Raw genomic sequence first — 24,716 nt, 5'->3', positions numbered from 1 at the left:
GCTCTTTAAGCCAAGACGTGGTGCCTGATAAGAGTTTGTGGGACTGATGAGTTAGGGGAGGGCATTCCAGGCAGAGGGAACATTCAACAAAATTTCTTTATTCAGCAGCTATTGGTTGAGTGCTTACCATGTACCAGCCACCATTACGGGAATGGAGGATTAAGGAATAAGAGAACCGAGGCCCTGCTCTCTTAGAGTGTATATTTCAGTGGGGGAGACAGACAATAAACAGATTCAAAAATGTCCATTCTGTCAGTGGCAGAAGTGTTATGAAGAATAAAGGGTAAAGGGTACAGATGCCTGGGAGAGAGTGGTCAGGGCAGGCCTCTCGGAGAGGGTACCATGTGAGCAGAAATGTAAAGGAAATAAGGAAGCAGGCCGTGCAGACAACTGGGGAAAGAGGACTTTGGGCAGCAGGGAAGTCCTATGCTGAGGCTCACAGACATGAGGAGATTGTTGAGGAAACCACATGTGGTTCATTATGGTAGAGCATAGAGTGTAGCTGGGATGGGCAGCAAGAAGGGTTGTTCAAGGATGTGGAATCAGTCAGTCTTTTTTTTTTTTTAAAGATTTTATTTATTTATTTGAGACAGAGAGAATGAGAGACAGAGAGCATGAGAGGGAGGAGGGTCAGAGGGAGAAGCAGGCTCCCTGCCGAGCAGGGAGCCCGATGCGGGACTCGATCCAGGGACTCCAGGATCATGACCTGAGCCGAAGGCAGTCGCTTAACCAACTGAGCCACCCAGGTGCCCGGAATCAGTCAGTCTTTAGGGCACTGTATGCCATGTAAAGGAGGTGAGATTTTATACTTCAGGCAGTAGGAGCTGGAGAAGTATCTCGAGAATAGGTTTAGAGGGTGAGGGGGTTTATGTTTTAAGAAGGTCAGTCTGGCCCAAGTGTGAGCATGGGTAGCAAGGTGCTGAGAGTGCAGTCAGGGTGAGTAGCAGGGCACTGCTGTCATAAATCAAGCAAAATGTAGGGCCGTGGCAGTAGCAGTGGGAAGAAAGGAAGGAGAGAGATCCAGGTTGGCAGAACTAACAGGTTTTGTTAACTGATGTCAGGGTTCAGCAAGGGGAAAGGGTTTGAGGTTGCCTCCCAGGTGATTGGCTTGAGCAACTAACTGCACAGAAGATGATGGAACTAACTTAAACCAACTGGAGCGAGTCAGTAGGATATTGATGAGTTCAAATCTCTCACCCCAGGGGCACCTGGGTGGCGCAGTCGGTTGGGCGTCTGCCTTTAGCTCAGGTCATGATCCCAGGGTCCTGGGATCGAGCCCCACATTGGGCTCCCTGCTCAGCAGGAAACCTGCTTCTCCCTCTCCCTTTGCCCCTGCCCCTACTCGTGCTCTCTCACTCGCGCTCTCTCTAATAAATAAAATCTTAAAAAAGAAAAAATCTCTCACCCCAGTCCTGGCCAGCTATCACAGAAATTGTGTATACACAAGAGGGAGCCAGTTATAAGCAATAACTGACATTAGTCCAGAGCGTTTGCAGCTATTACCGGAGTCTAGTTTTAAGGATCTAAGTTATCCTCATTTCTAACTGGAGAACCAAAGCCCATAGTGGTTAAAGACTTAACCCAAATTGCACAGCCTTAAGTGACTCCTGTTCAGTTTGGACTCAGGTTCTGAATCTCTTGACCATTATTCGTAACCAACTCTAAATCCAGGTGTTTTAATTCTCTGTGATCTCTGTAAGGTTAAGAAAAAAATGAGACATTACTGCTACGACAAAGAAATTAGTTTTGTATCTTAACAATGATAACCCAGGATTATCATCTACATTAGGAGTCAGCAAACTGGCACACAGGCCAAACAGGCCTGATGCCTGTTTTTGTAATTAACATTTTATCGGAACTCAGCGACGCTCATTTATGTACTATCTTTGGCTACTTTTCTACTACAGGGACAGAGTAGTTGAGAGAGAGAGCTTGCAGCTTGTAAAGTCTAAAATATTTACTATTTGGTCTTTGCAGAAGTTTGCCAATCTCTGGCCTATATGTTTTCTGAAGAGTTAACATTTAATATTTAAATTTTGTGTATAAACAAGGTTGCTTCTATATATATATTTTTTAAAGATTTTATTTATTTATTTGAGACAGAGAGAATGAGAGAGAGCACATGAGAGGGGGGAGGGTCAGAGGGAGAAGCAGGCTCCCTGCCGAGCAGGGAGCCCGATGCGGGACTCGATCCGGGGACTCCAGGATCATGACCTGAGCCGAAGGCAGTTGCTTAACCAACTGAGCCACCCAGGCGCCCCAAGGTTGCTTCTATATTAACAGTTCTTGTAGTTGACTATTGATGACTTACTGTGAATGGGAGCTTAGTCTCCTACGTTGTTTTACAGAAAACTCTCACTGTGTTCTAGGAAGAATTAAAAGCTTCTGGCTGTGGGCATGTCAGGTCCCAGCTGGATCTATTCTAGACCTCTTCTCCTCTCTGTATCTCCATTTCCTAACTGGTAAAATAAGGACTTTGAACTAGAGAATCTCTAAAGGCCCCTTCACTGATACTGTTTGGTGATTCTTGAGACATACAAAAATCCCTATAATTTGAAATTAGGAGTTAAAATTCAATGTTTACATCCTGAGTCCTCTTGATGAAGGTTCCTTTCCCTTCTTGCTTTCTGGTTACTATCCTGCACTTCTAATCTGTGGCTGAAATAAGCTTTCATCACAGTGTAGCTTTGCCACAACTTCTGCTTAGAGGTGCTGGCTATCAGGGTGGATCTCTGTTGTGGTGCTATGTGTTTCTGTGATGTGGATATATAAACGTGAGTAGAGACTGTGCTTTTTTTCGCTTAAGGAATGAAGCATAATAAACATCTACCTGACGGAGAAACATATTTTTGAAGTAGTTATAGAGAAAATGTAATTGAATAGCAGATGGCAATTTTTAAAATGCAAAACATTACAGTATTATAGTTGCCTCTTACAGTAAAGGCTATCTAAAATTTTTGCTAGTAAGCATATTTATTTTTATAACTTTCATACTTAAAATTCATTTTGTTTATTCAGTAAGTATTAATGGAATACCTCATTCTAGGCCATGGAGATAAATGGTGATTGATTGGGCGCCTGAGTGGCTCAGTCGGTTAAGCGACTGCCTTCGGCTCAGGTCATGATCCCAGGGTCCTGGGATCGAGTCCCGCATCGGGCTCCCCCTGCTCTGCGGGGAGCCTGCTTCTCCCTCTGCCTCTGCCTGCCACTCACCCTGCTTGTGCTCTCTCTCTCTGTCAAATAAATAAATAAAATCTTTAAAAAATAAATAAATAAATAAATAAATAAATAAATGGTGATTGATTAAGACAAATTAGATTCTTGTTCTCATAACAAGGAAATATCAAATAGGGATAAGTGTGTGCAAAAAGTTAAGAGGGCTATGTGCTTAAGGATAACTTGAAGTATTTAAAATGGATGGTCAGTTTTATTTCACGTAGCATGATATTCTCTGTGTTCATCCATGTCATCACAAATGCAAGATCTCATTCTTTTTTATGGCTGAGTAATATTTGTGTGGGTGTGTGGGTGTATGTATCTATCTCTCATATCTTCTTTATCCCTTCATCTATTGATGGACTTTTGGGTTACTTCTGTATTCTGGCTATTATAAATAATGCTGCAGTGAACCTAGATATGCATATGTTTTTTTGTTTTCTTTGGGTAGATACCCAGTAGTGGAATTACTGGATCATATGATAACTCTGATTTTTTTTTTTTTTTTTGAGGAACCTCCATACTGTTTTCCGCAGTGGTCGCACCAATTTGCATTCCTATGAGCAGTGCACAGGGGTTCCCTTTTCTCCACATTCTTGCCAATACTTGTTTTATTTTGTCTTTTTGATACTAGCCATTCTGACAGGTGTAAGATAATATCTCATTGTGGCTTTGATTTGCATTTCCCTGATGTTGAGTGATGTTGAGCATATTTTCATGTGTCTGTTGGCCATCTGTATTTCTTCTTTGGAAAAATACCTGTTCAGGTCCTCTGCCCTTCTTAAATTGGATTACTTGGGGGTTTTTTTGGTGTTGAATTGTATAAGTTCTTTATATATTTAGGATATTAACATCTTACCGGATATATCATTTGCAAATATTTTCTCCCATTCATTAGGTTACCTTTTCATTTTATTAATGATTTCCTTCACTGTGCAAAAGGTTTTTATTTTTTATTTTATTTTTTTTAAAGATTTTATTTATTTGAGAGAGAGAGAATGAAAGAGAGAACACATGAGAGGGGGGAGGGTCAGAGGGAGAAGCAGACTCCCTGCCGAGCAGGGAGCCTGATGCGGGACTCGATCCAGGGACTCCAGGATCATGACCTGAGCCGAAGGCAGTCGCTTAACCAACTGAGCCACCCAGGCGCCCCAAAAGGTTTTTATTTTAATGTAGTCCCAGTAGTTTAATTTTGCTTTTGTTTCCCTTGCCTGTGGAGACATATCTAGGAAAATGTTACTAAGGCTGATGTCAGAGATTATTGCCTGTGTTTTCTTCTAGGAGTTTTATGGTTTCAGATGTCACTTTTAGGTCTTTAGTCCATTTTGAGTCTATTTTTATATATGATGTAAGAAAGTGGTCCAGTTTCATTCATTTGCATGTAGCTATTCAGTTTTCCTGCCACCATTTATTGACAAGAACAAGCTGATGGTTGGGTTGGGAGGTGGACGGATGGGCAGAATGGGTGAAGGGCACTGAGAGATGCAGGCTTCCAGTTATGGAATGAATAAGTCATGGGGTTAAAAGGCACAGCATAGGAAATAGAGTCAGTGGCATCATAATAGTGATCTATGGAGACAGGTGGTAGCTACACTTCTGAACATAGCATAATGTATAGACTTGTTGAATCACTGTGTTGTACACCTGAAAACTAATGTAACATTGTGTGTCGACTATACTTCAATAAAAAAAAATAATAATAATAAATAAATAAAATTGAATGGTTAGGGAGAGCCACTTGTAGAAGGAGACCTCTCAGTTTAGATTACATAAGAAGGAGCCAGACAGTGTGAAGAGCAGGAGGGGAGCATTCCAAGCAGAGGGCATGGCTAGTGCAGAAGCCTTAGAAGTGTTTAAGGAACAGAAAAAAGGCTGGTGTGGCTACTGAGTGGATGAAGAGAAGATGGCACAAAATGAATGGATCATACAAAGCTTTGTAGGCCAGGGCAAGGAATCTGGGTTTTTCTAAGCCACTGAAGGGTTTCCAACATGCATATACTCAAAAGACCTCTACTGAATTAGCATGTTCAAAGGACTGTACTGTGTTCTGTAGGGAAAGCAAAGATAACTAGGTGAAGTCATCTTCACTAAGTGAAGATTCTGTTTTTAAGAAATTACAGCTCAGGGGGCATCTGGGTGGCTCAGTCCTGGGATCCTGCTCAGCGGGGAGCCTGTTTCTCCTTCTGCCTGCAGCTCCCCCTGCTTGTGCTCTCTGTCAAATAAATAAATAAAATCTTAAAAAAAAAATTACAGCTCACTAATAACAGAAAACAATAAAGATTCTAGATTACCCGTTGTATAGTTGGTTTTTTTTTAACACCATGTAAACTATCTACATATTAACGGACTAGTAATTTTTAATCATTACATCTTATCTGTTCCTGGTATAAATCATCTCATGTACGAGTATTGACAACGAAATGAATGATCGTTTGACCTAGACAGTGAAGATGCTTCTGACTTTGAAATGGCAGCGTGTCTTTAAAATGTAACCGTAACTTCTCTTTCTGCGTTTCTTCTGGGTCCACCTGACAGCGTTTACTGGCCCTTGTTTGTCCTGATATTTCACGTCATCTCTCCCATCCCCCATTTCATTGCCAAAAGAGCAACTTATGACTCGGACGCCACAAGTAGCGCCTGCCGGGAGCTGGCGTATTTTTTCACTACTGGAATTGTTGTCTCTGCCTTTGGATTTCCTGTTATTCTTGCCCGTGTGTCTGTGGTAAGTTTTGTCTTCTATTGTTTTGCCCAGTTGTTGCTGAGTTTACTTCAAAGGCCTGTGTCCAGAACAGCGATTTCGTTTCCAGTGCTTAGGCTTAATACTCAAATCCAGATGTGTTTTTAGTTTCTCTCTTCCATCGTAGATCTCCCTCTCAGTGTCTTGGCCACGTTTTCCGAATGCTCTCTTTGTTTCTCTCACAACTTTTAGCCAGACCATGTGATTTCTTGCTTTTTCAACTTTAAGCTATTTTCTGGAATTGTGCTTAAGTCCTTGCCTCTTAGGGCAATCCACAGAGACCATGATAGCAATGCTCTTCTGGTTCCAAAGTGAGCATCACATCACATTCTTCTGCAAATAGGATCATGGACATAATTTTCAACCCAATACAGTTGGCATATTTTGAGGGACAACTACACGGCCTCTAGAAGATACGGTGAATAAGATGCCGTCTTCACAGCTAATACAAAATTTTTCTTTTTGTCTCCAAAACACATGTTGTGGGTATAATTTATTCACTTCTTTGACATTCACTGTCTTTCGTCCTACTTGCTTTTATTTCCCCTCACTACATACTGTTTCAATTTCATGAAACTCTTATTTGGGGCATTGGATATCTTACTTGGGGCACTGAATCTTTGGAACATCTGCTATTTGTAAGATACCAGGAATAAGAGCTAGATACTGTCTCTGTTCCAGAGAGCACAGAAACTAGCCTGAAGGGTAAGTACACTATAAACGTATTATGTGTGGTAATTGAAACATGATCACAACACCATACGAGCACCAGGAAGAGAGAAATTCCAACTGGCATTTGATGTAGGCCTCTAAGGATAAATAAAGTTTTGATTAAAATAGGGAAGGCTGTTATATTGAATGGCACCCAAGTGTGAAAAGGCAGTATGTGGTATAAAGAACAGTTCAGTATGATGGAGCCAAAAGGATGTGGTTGAGATCGAGGCTAGAAAGGCTGGTGAAGCCCAGTTGGGCAGGCTCTTGAATGCCATGCCAGTCTGAACTCTTATCTAGATAATGGAGAAGCATTGAAGGTTTTTGAATGCAAAATTGCCATGACCTTGTTCTTCTTGTGCCTTAGAATAGTGCTTCTTATGTTTGGCTGTAAGGATTTCTGTTTTTATGCATCATGTTTTTTGAAGAACCCCTTTCATTGAGGTTTTCTTTCTCCTGATTAAATTAAAACAAAAAATGCCCACTAGAGGGTACTCTCATCCCCTCCTGTGCCTCTGTAGAACCATCTGCCAAGCTGCCAAGCTGTTTTCATTGGTATGCAGATTATTATTTAAAGCTTAAAAAAGAAACAGACCAATCCATAACTCTCCAATTCCTATTTTTCTGAAAGAAGGCAATGGGTATAGAACTTTTAGTACCCAATATTATAATTGGACCCTTTATGTTCTGGCTGCTTCTATTTTACTTAAGGCAATCATCGTCTACGAAAAACAAGTCGAGAAATATGTCTAATGGGGAAAATGATAAGGATGATACAGACTTAATTATCAAGCCTCACGAAGTAATTAGGCTAATTACTGAATAGTTCACTGTCTCCCGCCTATTACATTATTAAGCCTTTTAGCAGTTTCATGTAATATTTCATTGGATGATTCTAATGCAGAAAATAACAGAGACTTTCAAAGAATGCAATATGAAGAAAGTAAAGATTTAATCCTCTTTTCTTGTGTTTCAGATCAAATGGGGAGCCTGTGGCCTTGTGCTGGCAGGCAATGCAGTCATTTTCCTTACAATTCAAGGTTTTTTCCTTGTATTTGGAAGAGGAGATGATTTTAGCTGGGAGCAGTGGTAGCACTTTATTCTGATAAAATGCATTTTATTTCTTAGAAGTCATACTGTATGTATTTGTGTGCACATGTGGCCTTTTATTACGAAATTTCATATGCTATTTTTTTTGTACCTTTATAGCCTATTCACTGTAAGAAGGACTACATGAGAAAAAGATTAGTTTTATTTCCAGCCAACAGACCTCTCCCTTTTCTCAAGTTGAATTATGTTACTTGATGGGCTGTTCATATAGCAATGGTGCTCTCAGAAAATACACGAACACAGTCTTGCAGGTAGCTGCTCACTCGTGCAGTGCACCTTTTGCCCAGGGATGTGCCTGGGTAGGCAGGTAACACTGGAGCGAGTCTCCATTCTGCCCAGGACTTCCAAGACGTACTTGTGGCCCAGAGAGACGGAGGAGGTGGCTCCCTCTTTGTGTTGTCGATAGATCCTTGCTTCTCCAAGTGCGGTCCGTACAGCACCAGCCTCTCCCAGGAGCCAGTACGTCCAGAATCAGAGGCCCCACCAGGGACCCAGGGCATTTTGGATGAGATCCCAAGGGAATTATATGTACATGCAAGTGTGATAAGGGCTGTCATAGAGGAATACTTATCACATCTAGCATCCTTGTCTTCCCTTTGGCTGAACCACTTAATCTCTCTGGGCATTAAGCGGCTCATTTGTAAAAATTGTTTTCCGAGTCTCTTTGGTATTTGTGAAACGTCCAAACCGATAATCTCGTTCCTCACGTTTGTGGAACTGTTCTCACACTGTCTGAAAGGCAGTGGCTGTTTGCACAGTGCTGGGGGAACCGAATCGCCCCAGAGCCCCACTGGCATGCACCGAGGGAGGCCCGGCTTGAGCCAGTCCCTGCTTTAGCAGGGTGGGCAAGAGCAGACAGGTAATACTGTTTCATTTCCCTTTATAATCACACACTTCTCCCCAGCTCCTTCTCTGTGATGCTGTCCACCTCCACCCTCCCAAACACACACACTCCCCGCAGTTCCGACTTGCCCTTGCTTCCTCACGGCTCTGCCTCTTCCTCTCTATAGAGCCATGGAGCCAAGTAAGCAGGCAGAGGGTGAGCTGCTTAATTTTCTTCACATGTTGATGTACTTACTGTCTTTCATGCCTTGTAGATCTATAAAACATCTTATGCCCCTTTTAAATGAATCATTGGGAATACGTGTCACGCTGGCTCCTCTAAGCAGTTTTTCTAGCTCAACTTTTTGTCCCAGGGTCTGTTGAGAAAGGGAAATATGGGAACTAGAACCACTTGGTGAGAATATAATGACTTCAAAGCATTGTGAATGTGTGGTAACTGATATACATTGAAAACACTGAAATTCTGAAGTTCAGAATCTGAGGAATTAGTATATATTTTCATATTCTGGAGTGATCTGGGACCAGGAGAAGAGAATGGTGATACCTAAGAGGACAGTGTGCAGTTATATTTTGGCCTTGTGCATGATCTTTTGTTTTCTAAGTTCTGTGTACATGCAGAATTGTTGATGTTACTTCCAGTATTTATACTAGAAAAATTATATAGACACTTTATAATTTTAACCAGCATTTTTAATAACACTTGCACTTATTTTATTGTAATAAATTTCTCTTTTAACACAAAAGAAAGTTTAATTTCAAAAGTCTTTATTCTGATGTAGCCTTGCTTAAAAGATAAAGTGAGAATCTCTTGGTGTTCTGAAACAGGCAGTTTGAGCAATAGATTATCGCTCAGTTATAGCAATAAATTTTAAGATACCATTTTGAGTGTCTTGTTGGCTTGTGATAATATTTCTTTTCCTAAAATGGAAATAGTGTTTAATTTATATTCCCCTTCTGCAAAAGTATCTTTGTTACTTATACATATTTCAAATAACCAAGGTAGCCTTAATATGTAGCCTTAAAGCATTGCCTCTTGATTGTATTTCCAGAATGAGAATATTTGTAACTCTTCTCTAATAATGGAATGGGTTTATTGAAGTGATAGATAGTAGAATTTGCTCTGTGTTTAAAAACAAACATTTATTCTTAGTGCTTAAGTGTCAATTAAATAATAAATGTCGATAGGAAGTATTACCATGTATGAATGTACAATACAAAAGTTTCCTTTTGATGACACAAGTGTTGGGTATTTTTTTTTCTTTATAAAAGGTTCGTTTTTTTTCTGTATACCTTAGAAAATATTTTGGAGATTCAGAGCACACTGATTACATTCTAAAACTGAGACTACACATAAAGAATTGCTCACAAGTAAGTAAGCTTGTGAAGGGATTCTCTGTCATGTGAAGGGATTCTCTGTTATGTTCCAGACAACTGGCTTACAGGTGGACTTTGAAACACTTTGCCACGGAAAGTGGGAGATTGGTGATTGAGTTCCCAGGCCAAGCCTTCTGAGGCAGGCTAACCCCTCCTGTCTTTGACTTCTAATGCTCAGGGTACCTGCCTGAGTTTTGGGGCTCAGAAGCAGGGTAGCATGAACAGGGTGGAGAAAGCAAAGTGTAAATTTCCACCTCCTTTCCTAAGAACAAAGGTCTTTCTTCCATTTTTGCAGCACCTCCCATCCCCTAATGCCCTTGGGGTCCAGGTACTTTCTTCTGAGTTTTGCTGGCCTTCTCTCCTGGTGTGGGGCCTTCTTCCCAGCCTACCCTACCTGCTGGCTTCCTCCTATGCCCAGATCACCCACCTCTCTGCTCCTACCAGTCAGTTGTCTTAGTATGGCTGATACAGTGTGGTGCTGGTCAGACTCCTTCCCAGAAAGAAAGGCTGACTTGTGATCATCTCCCCCCTCCCCTGGAACTCTTACTAGTGCTGTGGGCACTTCCCAAGCCCTGCTGCAGCTGCATTTTACAAGGGAGTGCCTTGGAACCCAGTGGCTCATTGACAGAAAATGGCAGAGTTTCAAAGTAAAGTGGAAAAAGCATTCCAGCAGTTTATAGAAGGAGAATAATATTTGGGTTAGGGGCAACCCTCTCATCTCTCACCCCTTCCTCTGGGTGAGTTCTCAGCTGGTTGTACTTTTCATGGTTGTTTCTTTTCCTCCACTTACAGACCCACAGATTTTTCTTACAGTCCTCAAGAAATCTTTGCCTCTGAGGTATTCCCTTGATGAAGACCCTTCTAGAAGCTGAAACGTTTCATTAAGTTAATAACATTCCTTATGCTCTCAGGGAAATGCTTAGGAGACGTGACAAAAATGTGCCCTTTTCCAAGTTGGCAAAAAATTCAGATTTTGCACCATAATTTAACAAGATTTTTATGAGGATGCTAGCATTTTCCAAGCATAGTAATTAGTTCACAACTGGGAACTGTTATTTCTGTAAATGGATGTAAGTTGTGTGTTTTAAATTTTTTTCCCTATGTTGCCTCATGAAGTACCTTATTTGCAAAAATCCCAGTGTATAATAGCTCACGAATTACAGCCTGCTTTGTGGTGGCCGTGCTTCTGGAACAGAGCCAGTGAAACATACGTAACCCCGAACATGACTTGAAAGATCTCCAAGACTGCTTTAGAAGGAATTATATGTGTATGATGAGGATGATTACTTTTTAAATAAAACATGTCATTTATACTTTAATAAAGACTTATGTACATTATTAAACTAAAATGTTTAATTTTAGCAGATTAATTTTCCCAGTATTTTGTTTGGATAATCTTAACGTGACTGTGACCAGTTTTGAGCCTATACTTAACTGTGGTTGAAGAGAAGCAGTCCAGGGATATGTGCAAACTGGAAGGAATCCAGTTCCTAATTACGGCTTTGCTGTGGCTAACACTGCCGTGGGTGGAGGTGTGGGGCCATGGTTCATCAATAATGGCTGTATTGGAAAAGGGAGAAAACTCAACACTTTAAAAACAAAACAAAACTGCTGTACATACTCTAAAGAGTAGTTTTGTGCACTACAGAAGAGAATGAACTGATGTAAAATACTACTTAACGAATAATGTGTCCTCCCTATGCGTGAACCATTTGGGGAAGATCTGATGTCTTACCAGTGGATTTAGGCAGCTAGATTACAAAGAAACTGAGCTAGTTATTTCTTTGTGTTGCCCAACTAAGTGTAAAGTCAAAGTTTTAGTAGAAATTTAATGATATCAACATAACCATAAAGAAAAAAACAGTTCCCAAGAAAACTTCTCTGGTCCAGGGGTTTGTACATATGCATTTTCATGTAGAAAGCACACTGGATGCGTTGAGAATCCTCTGGGGCTGAGAATGGATATGCCTGCAGAAATCATACACCTGATACTTCAACAGCATCTCCTGTTTTGAGATTTAAAACATCATCCACAACAACAACAACAGCAGCAAACTTTCCTATTTTGTTTTTTGTTAGCTACATGTGAATAAAAAAGTCTTACCCAGTCATTATAATTGGGAAGTTACTTTCTCCTTTGTGCTTCCTAAAGAGGCTCTTACAAATTTCCACTGAAGTTGTCTGTTTCTTGTTTTTGCAGAAGTAGAAAACAAATGTCTGGTTTTTGTTTTGTTTTTTTAAGAATTAAAGTTGGTGAAGAATTTAAATTTCAGGACTTTCCCTACATTTTTAAAAAGTGTAACTTTGTCGAAAATGAATTCCAATTCCGTTTAACTTCCTCTGGTCACCAGGCATAGTGCAAAATTACTAGATGACCATTTTGAAACAATTATTCATGTTCAATATTGGGCATGTAGACAAAGTGGTCCTAATCTTGAGATCGCACATTTGGAGAACACACTCAAAGTCTGCACAGTATCTCTTGTTGATGATCTCATAATCACAACTGGAAAATACGGTAGGGAAGGGGGGTAAATAGCATGTGGGGCTTTGCGACGTTAGATAGGGTAGCATGTCTTGTAGGCTTCCTCTTGCAGAAGGCATTTGAGTTCAGGCCCAAAAGAGGTGAGAAAGAGCAATGTAGATTGCAGAGAACAAGTCAGTCTTTGTACACAACCTTAAATTAGTTCTTTAAGATGCTTTTCCAGAAGAGCAAAGGTGGGTTGAAGACTACGCATTTTTTTGTGGTACCAAATCATCTTAATTAGCAGTTCTTGAGAATACTGTCCCCTCACCAATATATGTGTTTTCATGTTTTAAAAATATTACTAATTTATTCAGGAAAAAAAAACCCAACCTCAATGTTATTTTAAATGGAACATACATTTAAAAATTGGTGATACTGAATTCTTTTTCATACTTTTTCCCCTCTCTCTTTTGTGAATTACTTACAGTTCTTCTTACATTTCTTTTAGGACATTTCTCTTTTTTATTGATATGTAAGAATTGTGTACATACTAAGAATTGAAGTATTTTTCTTATATTCTGCAAAAATATTTTTAAAATCATTCAATTATCTAGCAAGAGGTAGTCCTGTGATTTTTAAACTTTATGTAATTTTCCTACTTAAAGAACTTTTTGAGTTTTGTGTAGCCAAATACATTAATTTTTTCCCTAAAAATTTGAATTTGTATCTCTTCCTAGAAAGTTTTTCTTGGTTTCAAGAGAAGAAAAACATATTCCCCTAAAGCATTTATGGGTTCATTAAAAATGCATTTATCTTTAATTCACCTAGAATTTACTTTGGTGAATGATAGGATACAATAATATCTCTCTGGATATCTTTACCAGGTATCTTAGCTGTTTAATAAGTTGGCAAATATCACCTTTAACATACAGTAAAAATTTATATTCACCTAGTTTATTTCTGATTTTCTCTTCTGTTCTTTTTTGACTTATATGTGTTCCCGAACTGAACTGGTACCACAGTTTTAAAAAATGTATGGCTTTATAATATACTTTTAAATTTGGTAGAATAAGTCTGCAGTGATTTTTCTTTTTTTTCCTTAAAGCAAAATTCCAAGTACTTTGGCATTTATAGCTTGAGAAATAAAAAGTAGAAATAAGATAGCTCTTGATCTAGGAAGTGAAGCTGTGTGTTAGTTGACACTCTGACCAGGTCATGGTCATTGATAAAGAAGAGAGTAAGTCAAGTGTAGTACCTGAATTGTAGTGACCATTAATTTTGAAGACTAATGAAGGCAACATCAGGAAGACTTTTCTGTGTTCTCTCTTCTTTATTTTTCTGCTCTTAATACATTTTTTCGTTATTGGAAATTATCCTGATACAGGATGGAAACTGCTGAAAACAGTGAATTCTTACGAGCTTTGTTATTCTAAACCAAATCAGCCGGGTGGCAAACCCCATTGTATCTGAGATAACCCAGGTGAATCTTCAGGTGCTCAACAACTTTTAGGGACCTGCCGAATTTCCTGTATTTCTGGGCAGCATTAGCAATTAGAGGAGCTGAAGTTCATGTGTTTTATCAGCTGAAACTGATTTTGGTTTGAATTTATTTGGACTGTGAAATTTGGACTGTGAACTATTTTAATCAGGACAATACAGCTAGCACATAGTAGGACTCTGAACATGAAATGGCAATTTTATTGATAGGGAGTTTCTTAGAGAAGGGGTAGTGTAGTAAGATTAAATAGCTTTAGCTAAAAATAGGTTTATTTTAACAGATTAGATTATGACCTCTATCTCCGCTTTTCGGTGATCGGCAATTTAGGACTACCTGGTGACTTATTGAAAGTGTCTTTCGTTGATTTTCAAGTCTGCCTCTTTCAAACCAGGGGGAAATTCTCAAGTTCTTCCTTTGCAGTTTTTTGGGTTTGACATGACTCTTAAAAACATAGGAATAGTGTCTGAGCTGATAATGGAGTTAAATTAACTCACAGGTAGACGTAATTCACATACCACACAAGTCACCCATCTGAAATGGGTAGCGCAGTAGTTTTTAGTGTATACACAGAGTTGTGCAAAGGACAACACAATTTTAGAACATTTTCATCATTCCAGACGAAATCTGTATTCGACAGCACTCATCCCCCCCCCCCCCACCTCCTAACTGTCTCAGCCCTAAAACACCACTAATCTGCCACTTTCTGTCTCTATGGATTTGACTGTTGGGGACTTCTCATGTAAATGGAATCAATCATAGGGACGTCTGGGTGGCTCAGTCGGGCATCTGCCTTTGGCTCAGGTCATGGTCCCAGGGTACTGGGATCGAGTCCCACATTGGGCTCCTTGCTACGGGGAGTCTGCTTCTCCCTCTCCCTCTGCCGCTCCCCCTGCTTGTGCTTGCTCTCACTCTCTCTGTCTCTGTCTCTGTCTCTGTCTCTGATAGATAAATAAATAAACTCTTAAAAAAAATAAATGGAATCATATAGGGTCTTCTGTGACTGGCTGCTAACACTTAGCATGTTTTCTTTCATTCTATTTTATTATTAAAATATAGTTGGCATTTTCTTTTTAAAAATAGTTTTTATTCATTTATTTTTGACAAATAATTGTCAAATATTTAAGGTGAACAACACGATGTTTTGATAGACACATACATTGTGAAATGATTACCACATTCAAATTAATTAACACATCCACCACCTCCCATAGTCACAATTTTTTTGTGTGTATGTGGTGAGAACACTTGGGATTTATTCCATTTGTGAATTTCAAACATACGATACATTATTATTAACTATAGTCACCAAGCCATACATCAGGTCTCCTGAACTTATTCATCTTGTAACAGAAGTCTTGTACCCTTTGACCAGCCTCTCCCCATTTCTTTCCCCCACCCTGCCACTCCTAGCCCCTGATAACCACCATTCTACTCTGTTACCCTGAGTCTGACTTCAAAAAAAAATTTTTTTAAGATTCCACATATAAGTGATAACCATACGATATTAGTCTTTCTCTGTCTAGCTTATTTTACGTATATAATGTCCTCCAGGTTCAGCTGTGTTGTTGCAAATGGCAGGATTTCTTTCTTTCTCATGGCTGAATAATAGTCCATTGTATATCTATATACTATACCTCTTTGAGATACTGATTTTGTTTCTTTTGGGTATATACCCAAAAGTCGGATTGCTGGATCATACGGTAGTTCTATTTTTGGTTTTTTAAAAACTGAGATATAATTGACATACAACATCATGTTAGTTTAAGGTGTACAATGTGTTAGTTTGATTCACTTATATATTGCAATATGATTACCACTGTAGTGTTAGCTAGACCACTCTATCACATCATATAATTCTTTCTTTCTTGTGGTGAGACAATTAAGATCTAGTCTTTTAGCAACTTTGGAGTTTAATCTACAGTATTGTTGACTGTAATCATTACGTTGTGCATTAGATCTCTAGAAATACTTATCCACTAGTTGCAAGGTTGTAACCTTAAACATTTCTCCAATTCTCCCACCCCCTAGCCCCTGGTAACCACCATCTACTCTCTGTTTTTATGAGCTCAGCTTTTTTAGATTCCACATATAAGTGATATCAAAACAGTATTTATATTTCTGTATCTGACTTATCTCAGCATAATGCTTTCAAAGTCCATCCATGTTGTGGCAAATGGCAGAATTTCCTTCTTTCTCATAGCTAAATAACGTTCCATTGTATGTATGTGTATACCACATCTTCTTTATCCACTCATCCACTGATGAACACTTAGGTTAGTTTCCATATCTTGGCTATTCTGAATAATGCTGCAGTGAACATGGCGTGCAAATATCCCTTTGAGATACTGATTTCAATTCATTTGGATATATACCCAGGAGTGGGATTGCTAGATCTTATGGCAGTTCAATTTTTAATTTTTTTTGAGGAAATTCCATACTGTTTTCTGTAATGGCTGTACCATTTTACATACCCACCAACAGTGTTATAAACGTTCTTTTTTCTACATATTCTTGCCAGCATTTGTTATCTCTTGTCTTTTTGATAAATAGCCATCCTAATAGGTATGAGGTGATATACCCTTGTGGTTTTGATTTGTTTTTCCCTGATGATGAATGATGTTGAACATCTTTTCATGTATCTATTGGCCATTTGTATGACTTCTTTGGCAAAGTATCTATTCAGGTCCTTTGCCCATTTTTAAATTGGATTATTTACTTTTTGCTACTGTATTGTATGATTCTTGATATATTTTGGATATTAACCCCTTATTAGACATATGGTTTGCAGATGTTTTCTCCCATTTTGTAGGTTGCTTTTTCAATTTATTGCTCCCTTTGCTGTGCAGAAGCTCTTTAGTTTAATGTAGTTCCACTTCTTTATCTTAGTGTTTGTTGCCTGGGCTTTTGGTGTCTGATCCAGGAAACCATTTCCAAGGCCCATGTCAAAGATCTTTTTCTGTATGTTTTCTTTGAGGAGTTTTGTTATTTTAGGTCTTATATTTAAGTTTTTGATCCATTTCAAGTTATTTTTTGTGAGTGGTGTAAGATAGGGATCTGATTTCTTGTGCTATCTTGGTGATATTTAAAAATACATGCTCCGGGGGCGCCTGGATGGCTCAGCCGTTAAGCGTCTGCCTTTGGCTCAGGTCATGATCCTGGGGTCCTGGGATCGAGCCCCGCATTGGGCTCCCTGATCAGTGGGGCGCCTGCTTCTCCCTTTCCCACTCCCCCTGCTTGTGTTCTGCTCTCGCTGTCTCTCTCTGAAAATAAATAAATAAAATCTTTAAAAAAATAAAAATAAAAATACATGCTCCCTTACCTTCAGCACTGTTTTAAAAACAGAATGCTGGGTTTCGTTCCTGATGAATTGTGAAAACTTCTCCTGCAATTTCTATTTTGTCCTCTCCACTTTTCTATTCACGTTAGCCTGTGGATCTATGTCTTCCTGAACAATGAGTCAGAAAGTGATTCTAGTGTCACTGGTATGAATTTCAGTCCAGAAATTTGGGTGCAACAATTATCTCCTGTGATGGTTAATTTTATGTATCAACTTGACTGGCCACGGGGTTCTCAGGTATTTGGTTTTTCTGGGTGTGCCTGTGAGGGTGTTTCTGGATGAGATTAACATGAGAATCAGTATTGCCCTCCCCAGTGTGGATGGGCCTTATCCAATCAGGCAGAGGCATGAATAGAACAAAAAAGGCTGAATAAAAGAGAATTCACTCTCTCTGTCTTCAAGTGAGGGCGCTGATTTTCTCCTGTTTTGAAACTTGGGCTTCATTCTTGGAATTTCAATTCTCCTACCTCTCCAGTTTGTTGACCACAAATTTTGGGACTGCTCAGCCTCCGTATTCACGTGAGCCAATTCCTTGTAATAAATCACCCCTCCCCCACCCCATTCTCAATATATGGATGGATGGATGGATAGATAGATGGATTGATGGATGGATACATAGATCTGTTGGTTCTGTTCTCTGGAAAACCCAGATTAATTTTCTTTCTTTTTTTAAGGTTTTACTTATTTGTCAGAGAGAGAGAGAGAGAGCACATGCATGAGAGCACACAAGCTGGGGGAGTGGCAGGCAGAGGGAGAAGCACTCTCCCTGCTGAGCAAGGGGCCCCATGTGGGACTCATCCCAGGACTCTGGGATCATGACCTGAGCCGAAGGCAGATGCTTAACCAACTGAGCCACCCAGGAATCCCAATCTAATTTTCTTACTTTTTTTTATATCAACTTCAATTTGGTGCCTCCCATCTCATTGGACTGATGGCAAATTCAACTCCAGGTTTTTGAAATTGAAACTTAGGGCAGCATAGAGAACTCAGATCTTAAGGCACAGGGCAAGTTTCTACCTCTCCAGTTATTGATCCTTACCCATCATGAGTCACTGTGAAGGTACTCATTGCCTCCAATTACATGATCTCTTTAGGACCAGGGCTTTCTGCACCTTTAGGGCCACCACTGGTGCAAGGGCATCTCCAATGAGGCTTTAAACCAGAAAGCTCCTTTCCCTTTCTGATCTTTCCACCATCACAGAGTACTGCCAGGGATTAGGGCGTTAGTCCTGGTTGCTTAAGGGATTGACTTTAGTATTGTTAAGATGTCAGTTCTTCCCAAACTGATCAATAGATTCAGTACAGTCTTAATCAAAATCCCAGCAAGATTTTTAGGAGAAATTAATATACACTCTGATTGCCAGACTTACTATAAAGTTAGTTAGGACAATAGGACAGTGTGATATTGGAGAAAGGACATTCATGTGGATCAATGGAATATCATCAAGGATTCAGAAATAGAGCCACACATAGATGGTCATAATGATTTTAGATTAAAAAAATTCTAAGCTGAGGCAACACAGCAGTGAACCCGACAAATTCTTTGCCCTCATTGAGCTTACCTTCAAATGGGTAAGACAACTTAATTTTTAAAGTTACCAAATATTTGAGTAATAACAATCGTGAATGCTATGAAGAAATAAGTTGGGATAAAGGCATAGAGAATGAATTGCGGGATGGGCTACTTAAATAGGGTGGGTGGAGAGGATTATTGAGCAGAGCTATGAATAATAAGGAATAAATGTGATATGATCTATTTTTAGGGTACAATTGTACAATTCTGGTTTCGTTGTTCACTCATCCTAATAATTTTTGCTAAGCACCTACTATGTGCCAGATATTCTAGATGCTGGGGATATAGTAGTGAATAAAACAGGCAAAACCTCCACCTCCATGCAGCTTACTTTTTTGTAGGGAAGCAAAAAATAAACTATACAAATAAGTAAAATGTATGTAAAATGCTAGAGCAAAAATATAAAGGAAGGGATCAAGATGAAGTAAGTGAATGTGCTTGTGGGTGTGGCCCAGTGATGCTCATTTAAGATACAGTGGCCAGGAGCGCCTGGGTGGCTCAGTCCTTAAGCGTCTGCCTTCGGCTCAGGTCATGATCCCAGGGTCCTGGGATTGAGCCCCACATCAGGCTCCCTGCTCAGCGGGAGGCCTGCTTCTCCCTCTCCCACTCCCCCTGCTTGTGTTCCCTCTCTCGCTGTGTCTCTGTCTGTCAAATAAATAAATAAAATCTTAAAAAAAAAAAAAAAAAGATACAGTGGCCAGGAAAGGCTTACTTAGAAAATAACATTTGAAGGAAGTGAAAAAGACATGGTTATGGGGGTGGCAGTGGAGGAAGATGACCCAAGAAGAGGAACAAGCAAGTGCAAAGGTCCTGGGGTGGAGCACACTTGTTGGCTACCAAGGAACATTCAGGGGAAGAATGGAGGATGCATAGGGGTTAGATCCTATGGGCCATTGTAAGGTCTTTGGCTTGCTTAGAGATGAAAAGCCAATGGAAGGATTTGAACAGGAATAGCGTCTATAACTTAACTCTCGATGGGATTCCTGTGTTTCAATTAAAACTATTTTATAAAGAAGCAGAGAAAAAAAGGAAACAATTTGCTTTTACAAATTAACTGTATTTGTCCTTGAAAGAAGGGAAAAAGAGACCAACCAACCACAGAAAACATAAATAAATGCATTTTGTTCAGGGACAGACAGCTAAAGCAATGACAGTGAATCACAGAGTCATAGAATCAGTTATATCCAAAGTACTCAGGAAATGGTTTCGTCCCTAATTAATCATTCCACATTGTTAAACTCTGGAGATAAATTTAGCCTGCAGTAGGTGGAATGAGATGAGTTCTGGTGAAAACATGTTTCCAATGAGGTTGGCAAAGACTGCTGTGTAAAACCAAAATAACCCAAACTATGTCCTAATAGTGTTGTGTTTAGTGAGCCACATCCCCAGCAGTGACCACTTGGTTGTCTGTCCCTGAGTCACGAAGATTGAGGATGTTAACATGTAATGTAGCCAAAGGGCAGGTCTGGCAAGGTGGGACAGGGTTGAAAAGCCCTGAAACATACCAACACTTCGGTGCTACCGCCCTCTCGTGGCAATTCCAGGAGTTGACTTTGGTGTAGTTTAGTCATTTGCTGTCATATTTATTTAAGTTTAAACTATCAAAAAAAGGAAAGTGATTTCTAAGTATTTGCCCTTGGATTGCATTCACTTAATTAATTAAATGAACGGGGGGAAAGTTGCTATTTTATTGGCGAGCAGCACAATCCTTCTGAGAAGACCGGGTTTTTGTTTATTTAAACTTAGAGGAGCCAGTTGAGGTCCAGAGCTGGGACCCAGGACCGGGAAAGGGCTTGAAATGCTTTGCATAATAAAGGAGGAGGAATTTGGGCATTGCATCAGAATGAGGAAGTGCTCGTGACTGTGGGGGAGGGAGGAAATACTCTGGAGGAGGAGTCCAAGGTGGGAAGGACCGAGAAATCCTGGCGGAAGGGCTGGGACCTGAGGCCCAAACAGTGCTCAGGAGATGTTCCTTTGAGGATGACAGCCAAGGACTTTCGAGAACAAAGTCTTAATAATAGCCATTCAGTTTGTGGCTGGGCAGGGGTGACGCCCTCCTGGCTTCCCCTCTGTCACTCCCTCCCTTGCCCAGACCCTCCAGCCAATGATGCACACTGTTGTTGGCCCTGGGGTTCTGGTCTATAGAGGAAAGGGACGATTTGAGAACAATGGCTAAAGTGAGCTAAGACAGGAGGACAGCCGGTGGCTGTGTGAGTCATGGGGTAACGATGAAGAATTCAGAATAAAATGACAGAGGTGAGTGGGAGAAATGTAAACCACCCCAAATGCCTCAGAAATGCTTGTTGGGGGAAGACCCTCCCATGTGTGGGTTGAGAATCAAGTCAGTTTTGTCTTTAAAATTATAACATGGAAAGAGAATTCCCCAAATGTTGGCCGACTTCGGGACACTGAAGAGGTAATATGGTTATATGGGTGTATTATTAGCTAACATTTTGCTACCTGCAAGGATTTGGGACTCTGCCTTGAAAGAAACTGTTATATGAAAAATATATTAAAATGTAATGAAATTCTTAGCAGCATGATTTATAAGAGCTCACACCTGGAAACAATCCAAATGACCATCAACTGTAGATAAATAAGTTGTAGAATGTTTATGTGATAGAATGCTACACAGCAATAAGAGTGAATGATCCATAGCCACATGGGAAGCTCTGAATGAATCTCACAAGGTGGAGTGAAAGAAACCAGATCCAAATGGGTACTTACTGAATGATTGCGTTTATAGACAGCACAAAAACAGGCAAACTAACCCTGGCTGGGTACCCTGGGGCTATGGTAACAGCAGGAGACTGGGGTGGAGGGCCCTGGGAATACTGGAATGTTCTGTTTCTTAATCTAGTGGTGGATACAGAGCGGTTTTAAGTCTGTGAAAGTTTACTAAGTAGTACACTTTACATGTACACTTTTCTACCTGTATGTGTAAAGGAGACTGTTTCTCGTGTGTTTCTCCTTCACTCTCACAGGGCTACCATACTCTCAACACTTCCCACACCAGCCCATTCTGTGACACCAGCTGGGTGTCCTCCAATTTAAGTCAATTCAGACACTGAGACGCTGTCTCCCAGAGATAACATCAGATCCCACAGGTTCAGGGCTCAGTCCTGTAAGGCAGCCCCGCCCCCTTTCTGCTGTCCATCTCAAGTCCAGGTTGGTACCTCTGCTTCTGACAGATTGCCTAAAAATCAGATGTTCCCATGACTCCTCCTTTGGGTTCAGTCAGTTTGCTAGAGCAGGTCACAGAACAAAGGAAAACAATTTACTATAAGCTTATTATAAAAGATATCATAAAGGATACAGATGAACGTCCAGATGGAAGAGACGTTTAGGGCAAGGTGTGTGGAAAGGGGTATGGAGCTTCCCTGGCCTCTCTGAGGGTCACCCTCCCAGCACTTCCATGTGCTCACCAACAAGGAAACTCTAAACCCCATACTTTTGGAATTTTTATGGAGGCTTTATCACACAGGCATGATGGATCATTAACTCCACTTCTAGCTCCTCTCTGGAGAATAGCGGGGGGGTGAGACTGGAAATGCCAAGCTTCTACTCATAGCTTGGTCTTTCTGGTGACCCGCCCCCACCTAGGAGCCATCCAGGAGCCCACCAGAAGTCACCTCATTAGAACAAAAGACACTGCTTTCACCCAGGAAATTCCAAGGGATTCAGGAGCTCCTGTCGGGAAGCAGGGTCGGAGACCAAGTATCAGCACAAAAGATGCTTCTACTGCTCTCACCCAGGAAATAACAAGGGATTTAGGAGCTCTGTGCCAGGAACCAGGGACAGAGACCAATGCAGGTATTTTTTCCTTTTATCTCACAGAATGTTATACCTCAATAATTTTTGCTATCCTTTCTTCACATAGCACCAGATTAGCACCTGGCACACAGGAGGTACTCAAACATTGAAAGGAAGAAAATGAAGGAAGGAGGGGAGAGGAGGAAAGGATGAATAGCTTTAAGAGTGCTGGCATTGGGTCAAAAAATTATTAAAGATTCTGAATTCTTTGTATCCTATTACAATTTGTCCTTTGCTAACATCCACTTGCTTCATTGTGATAATGTGTATTTGGACAGTCATCTCTAGCTTACAAAGCTGGTTCATTTCATGCTTTCATGTAGTCCACATGGCACTGTGAAAAATATAACATCGTCACTGGGAAATCTGGATGTTGTCCAAGCCTTAGATTAGAAATAACCTGGCTGTTACTCGGACCCAAGTTTTCTGACTTCAAGGGGAGTGACTAAGTACTCTACAAGTGCCAACATCAGTGGGCAGTGAGCTCGATGTGTGGGTTATGGATTGCCATCCTAAAGGGACGTTTTTGAGAGTGGAAGTAGGTACCATTCATTATGCTGGCGCAACAGGTGTAAATTGGGCTGGGCTAGGCGCATCTGAGATAGTCACCCTAACTGTGGATGAACACCGAGTAGAAGTTAATCCTCCTCGTGGGCAGCACATGTCAAAAGACCTTTACCAAGCCATGGAGATTATACATGCTGCCCCTGGCTGTGTTTAATGAGTTTTTGATCAAAGTCAATAATCAATACCTTAATAAAGAGCAACTAAGATTTGAAGTTTGCTTTTTGTAAGAGGAAGGTCACCTGCTTGGAGAGGTTGATAGACTGCCTGCATGTGGGGCAAAGTGAAGTGTCATTCTTCCTTTTGTCCTTTGAACACCAAATGGCATTTCTTGGTCATGGGTCCAACACAGTGTGAGTAAGGTAACATTGGGAGCTCACTGTAATTTTATCTTCCTTCTTGAAGTCTTTTATAATGTAAAGATAATGAGTGGATCTGTGAGTAAACTCATTACTAGGAACAGTCAATACTTGTTTTCCTGTGAAGCTTCTGGTGATTACATTAACTGAATAGAGGGTTTTCTTTAACTACAAATCTTTCAATATACAGTATTAGCAATTTTAAGTTAGAGGTCACTGACTTGTAAAGATGTTGATCTTAGTTTTTTTTTTTTAACACGTTCCGTTTCTGCAAATAAACAAGAAAATTTCAGCTTCAAATAGAAGGCTAAATCAATTTCTCAATTATATGTTTTAAATTAACCTGCTAGCTCTCAAACAGGTGAAAACTTCTCTTAATACTCCTAAATACATAAAGCATCAAATATGCAGATTTAATACAGAAACATTAATATTATGTGGTTGATTCTCTTCAACATTTCTGTACTTAATTTTAAATCTTTCTGAGGGTAAAGTTGTTTTCCAACCAAGAAAAAAAATTATGTCATATCAAGTCATTTGGGGAGATACTATTTAGCCAAATGAGACTACATAACGACCAGAGACATTAGCAGAGGTGCTGACTGTATTCTTGTCTGGGGCACCAATGAGTCTTTTCACTTGGTTAAATACTTAGAAGCAGATTTACTGGGTTGAACGATAAATGTGCATTTGACTTTCTAATAAGCTGCCATTTTGTATTCCTACCAGCAATATAGTGACAGCCCCTGTTCAGCATACTCAATAGTATAAGAAATTGTTAGTTTTTAAATTTAGCCTTTCTAATTGGTGTGTAGTGATATCTCATTGTGGTTTTAATATGCATTTACCCTAATGAATAATGATGTGAATATTTTTGTGTACTTATTGTATCTGTGTCTTTAGGTGAGTGTCCATACAAATCTTTGGTTCATTTCTTTGTTGGGTTGTTTGACGTACTAATATCGAATTTTGAAAATTCTTTTGTCCTGGGCTTGTCTTTTCATTTTCCAAAGAGCATCTTTGGAAGAACAGAAATTTTGGGATGCTTGGGTGGCTCAGTCAGTCAAGCGTGTGTCTTTGGCTCTGGTCATAATCCCAGGGTCCTGCATCAGGC

At 40.1% G+C, this 24,716-nt stretch overlaps 1 protein-coding gene across 11 annotated transcripts in view; it reads left to right on the top strand.

Annotated features, from left to right (window-relative positions):
- Positions 1-24,716, top strand: part of LEPROT (leptin receptor overlapping transcript) — an 80,882-nt gene that overhangs the window by 5,463 nt on the left and 50,703 nt on the right. For 8 of the 11 annotated variants that reach the window (XR_010410911.1, XR_010410909.1, XR_010410912.1 and 5 more), the window contains exon 3: positions 5,752-5,938. Coding sequence is in view for 4 of the 11 variants with exons in the window: in XM_064589013.1 (XP_064445083.1) it covers positions 5,752-5,938 (187 nt within the window). In the remaining 7 variants the exon portion in view is untranslated. Of the gene's footprint in view, positions 1-5,751; positions 5,939-7,640; positions 11,110-24,716 lie in introns of those variants that run through there. The other 3 variants (XM_045897480.3, XM_064589014.1, XM_064589012.1) reach the window with 1 other exon arrangement.

The sequence above is a fragment of the Mirounga angustirostris genome, unplaced genomic scaffold (genome assembly GCF_029215605.1).
Source record: "Mirounga angustirostris isolate CCGP_5_RB_7025 unplaced genomic scaffold, mMirAng1.0.hap1 SCAF_4, whole genome shotgun sequence".
NCBI lineage: Eukaryota > Metazoa > Chordata > Mammalia > Carnivora > Phocidae > Mirounga > Mirounga angustirostris.
The sequence above is the reverse complement of the archived record's forward strand: the minus strand, read 5'-3'. Positions and strand labels throughout refer to the sequence as shown.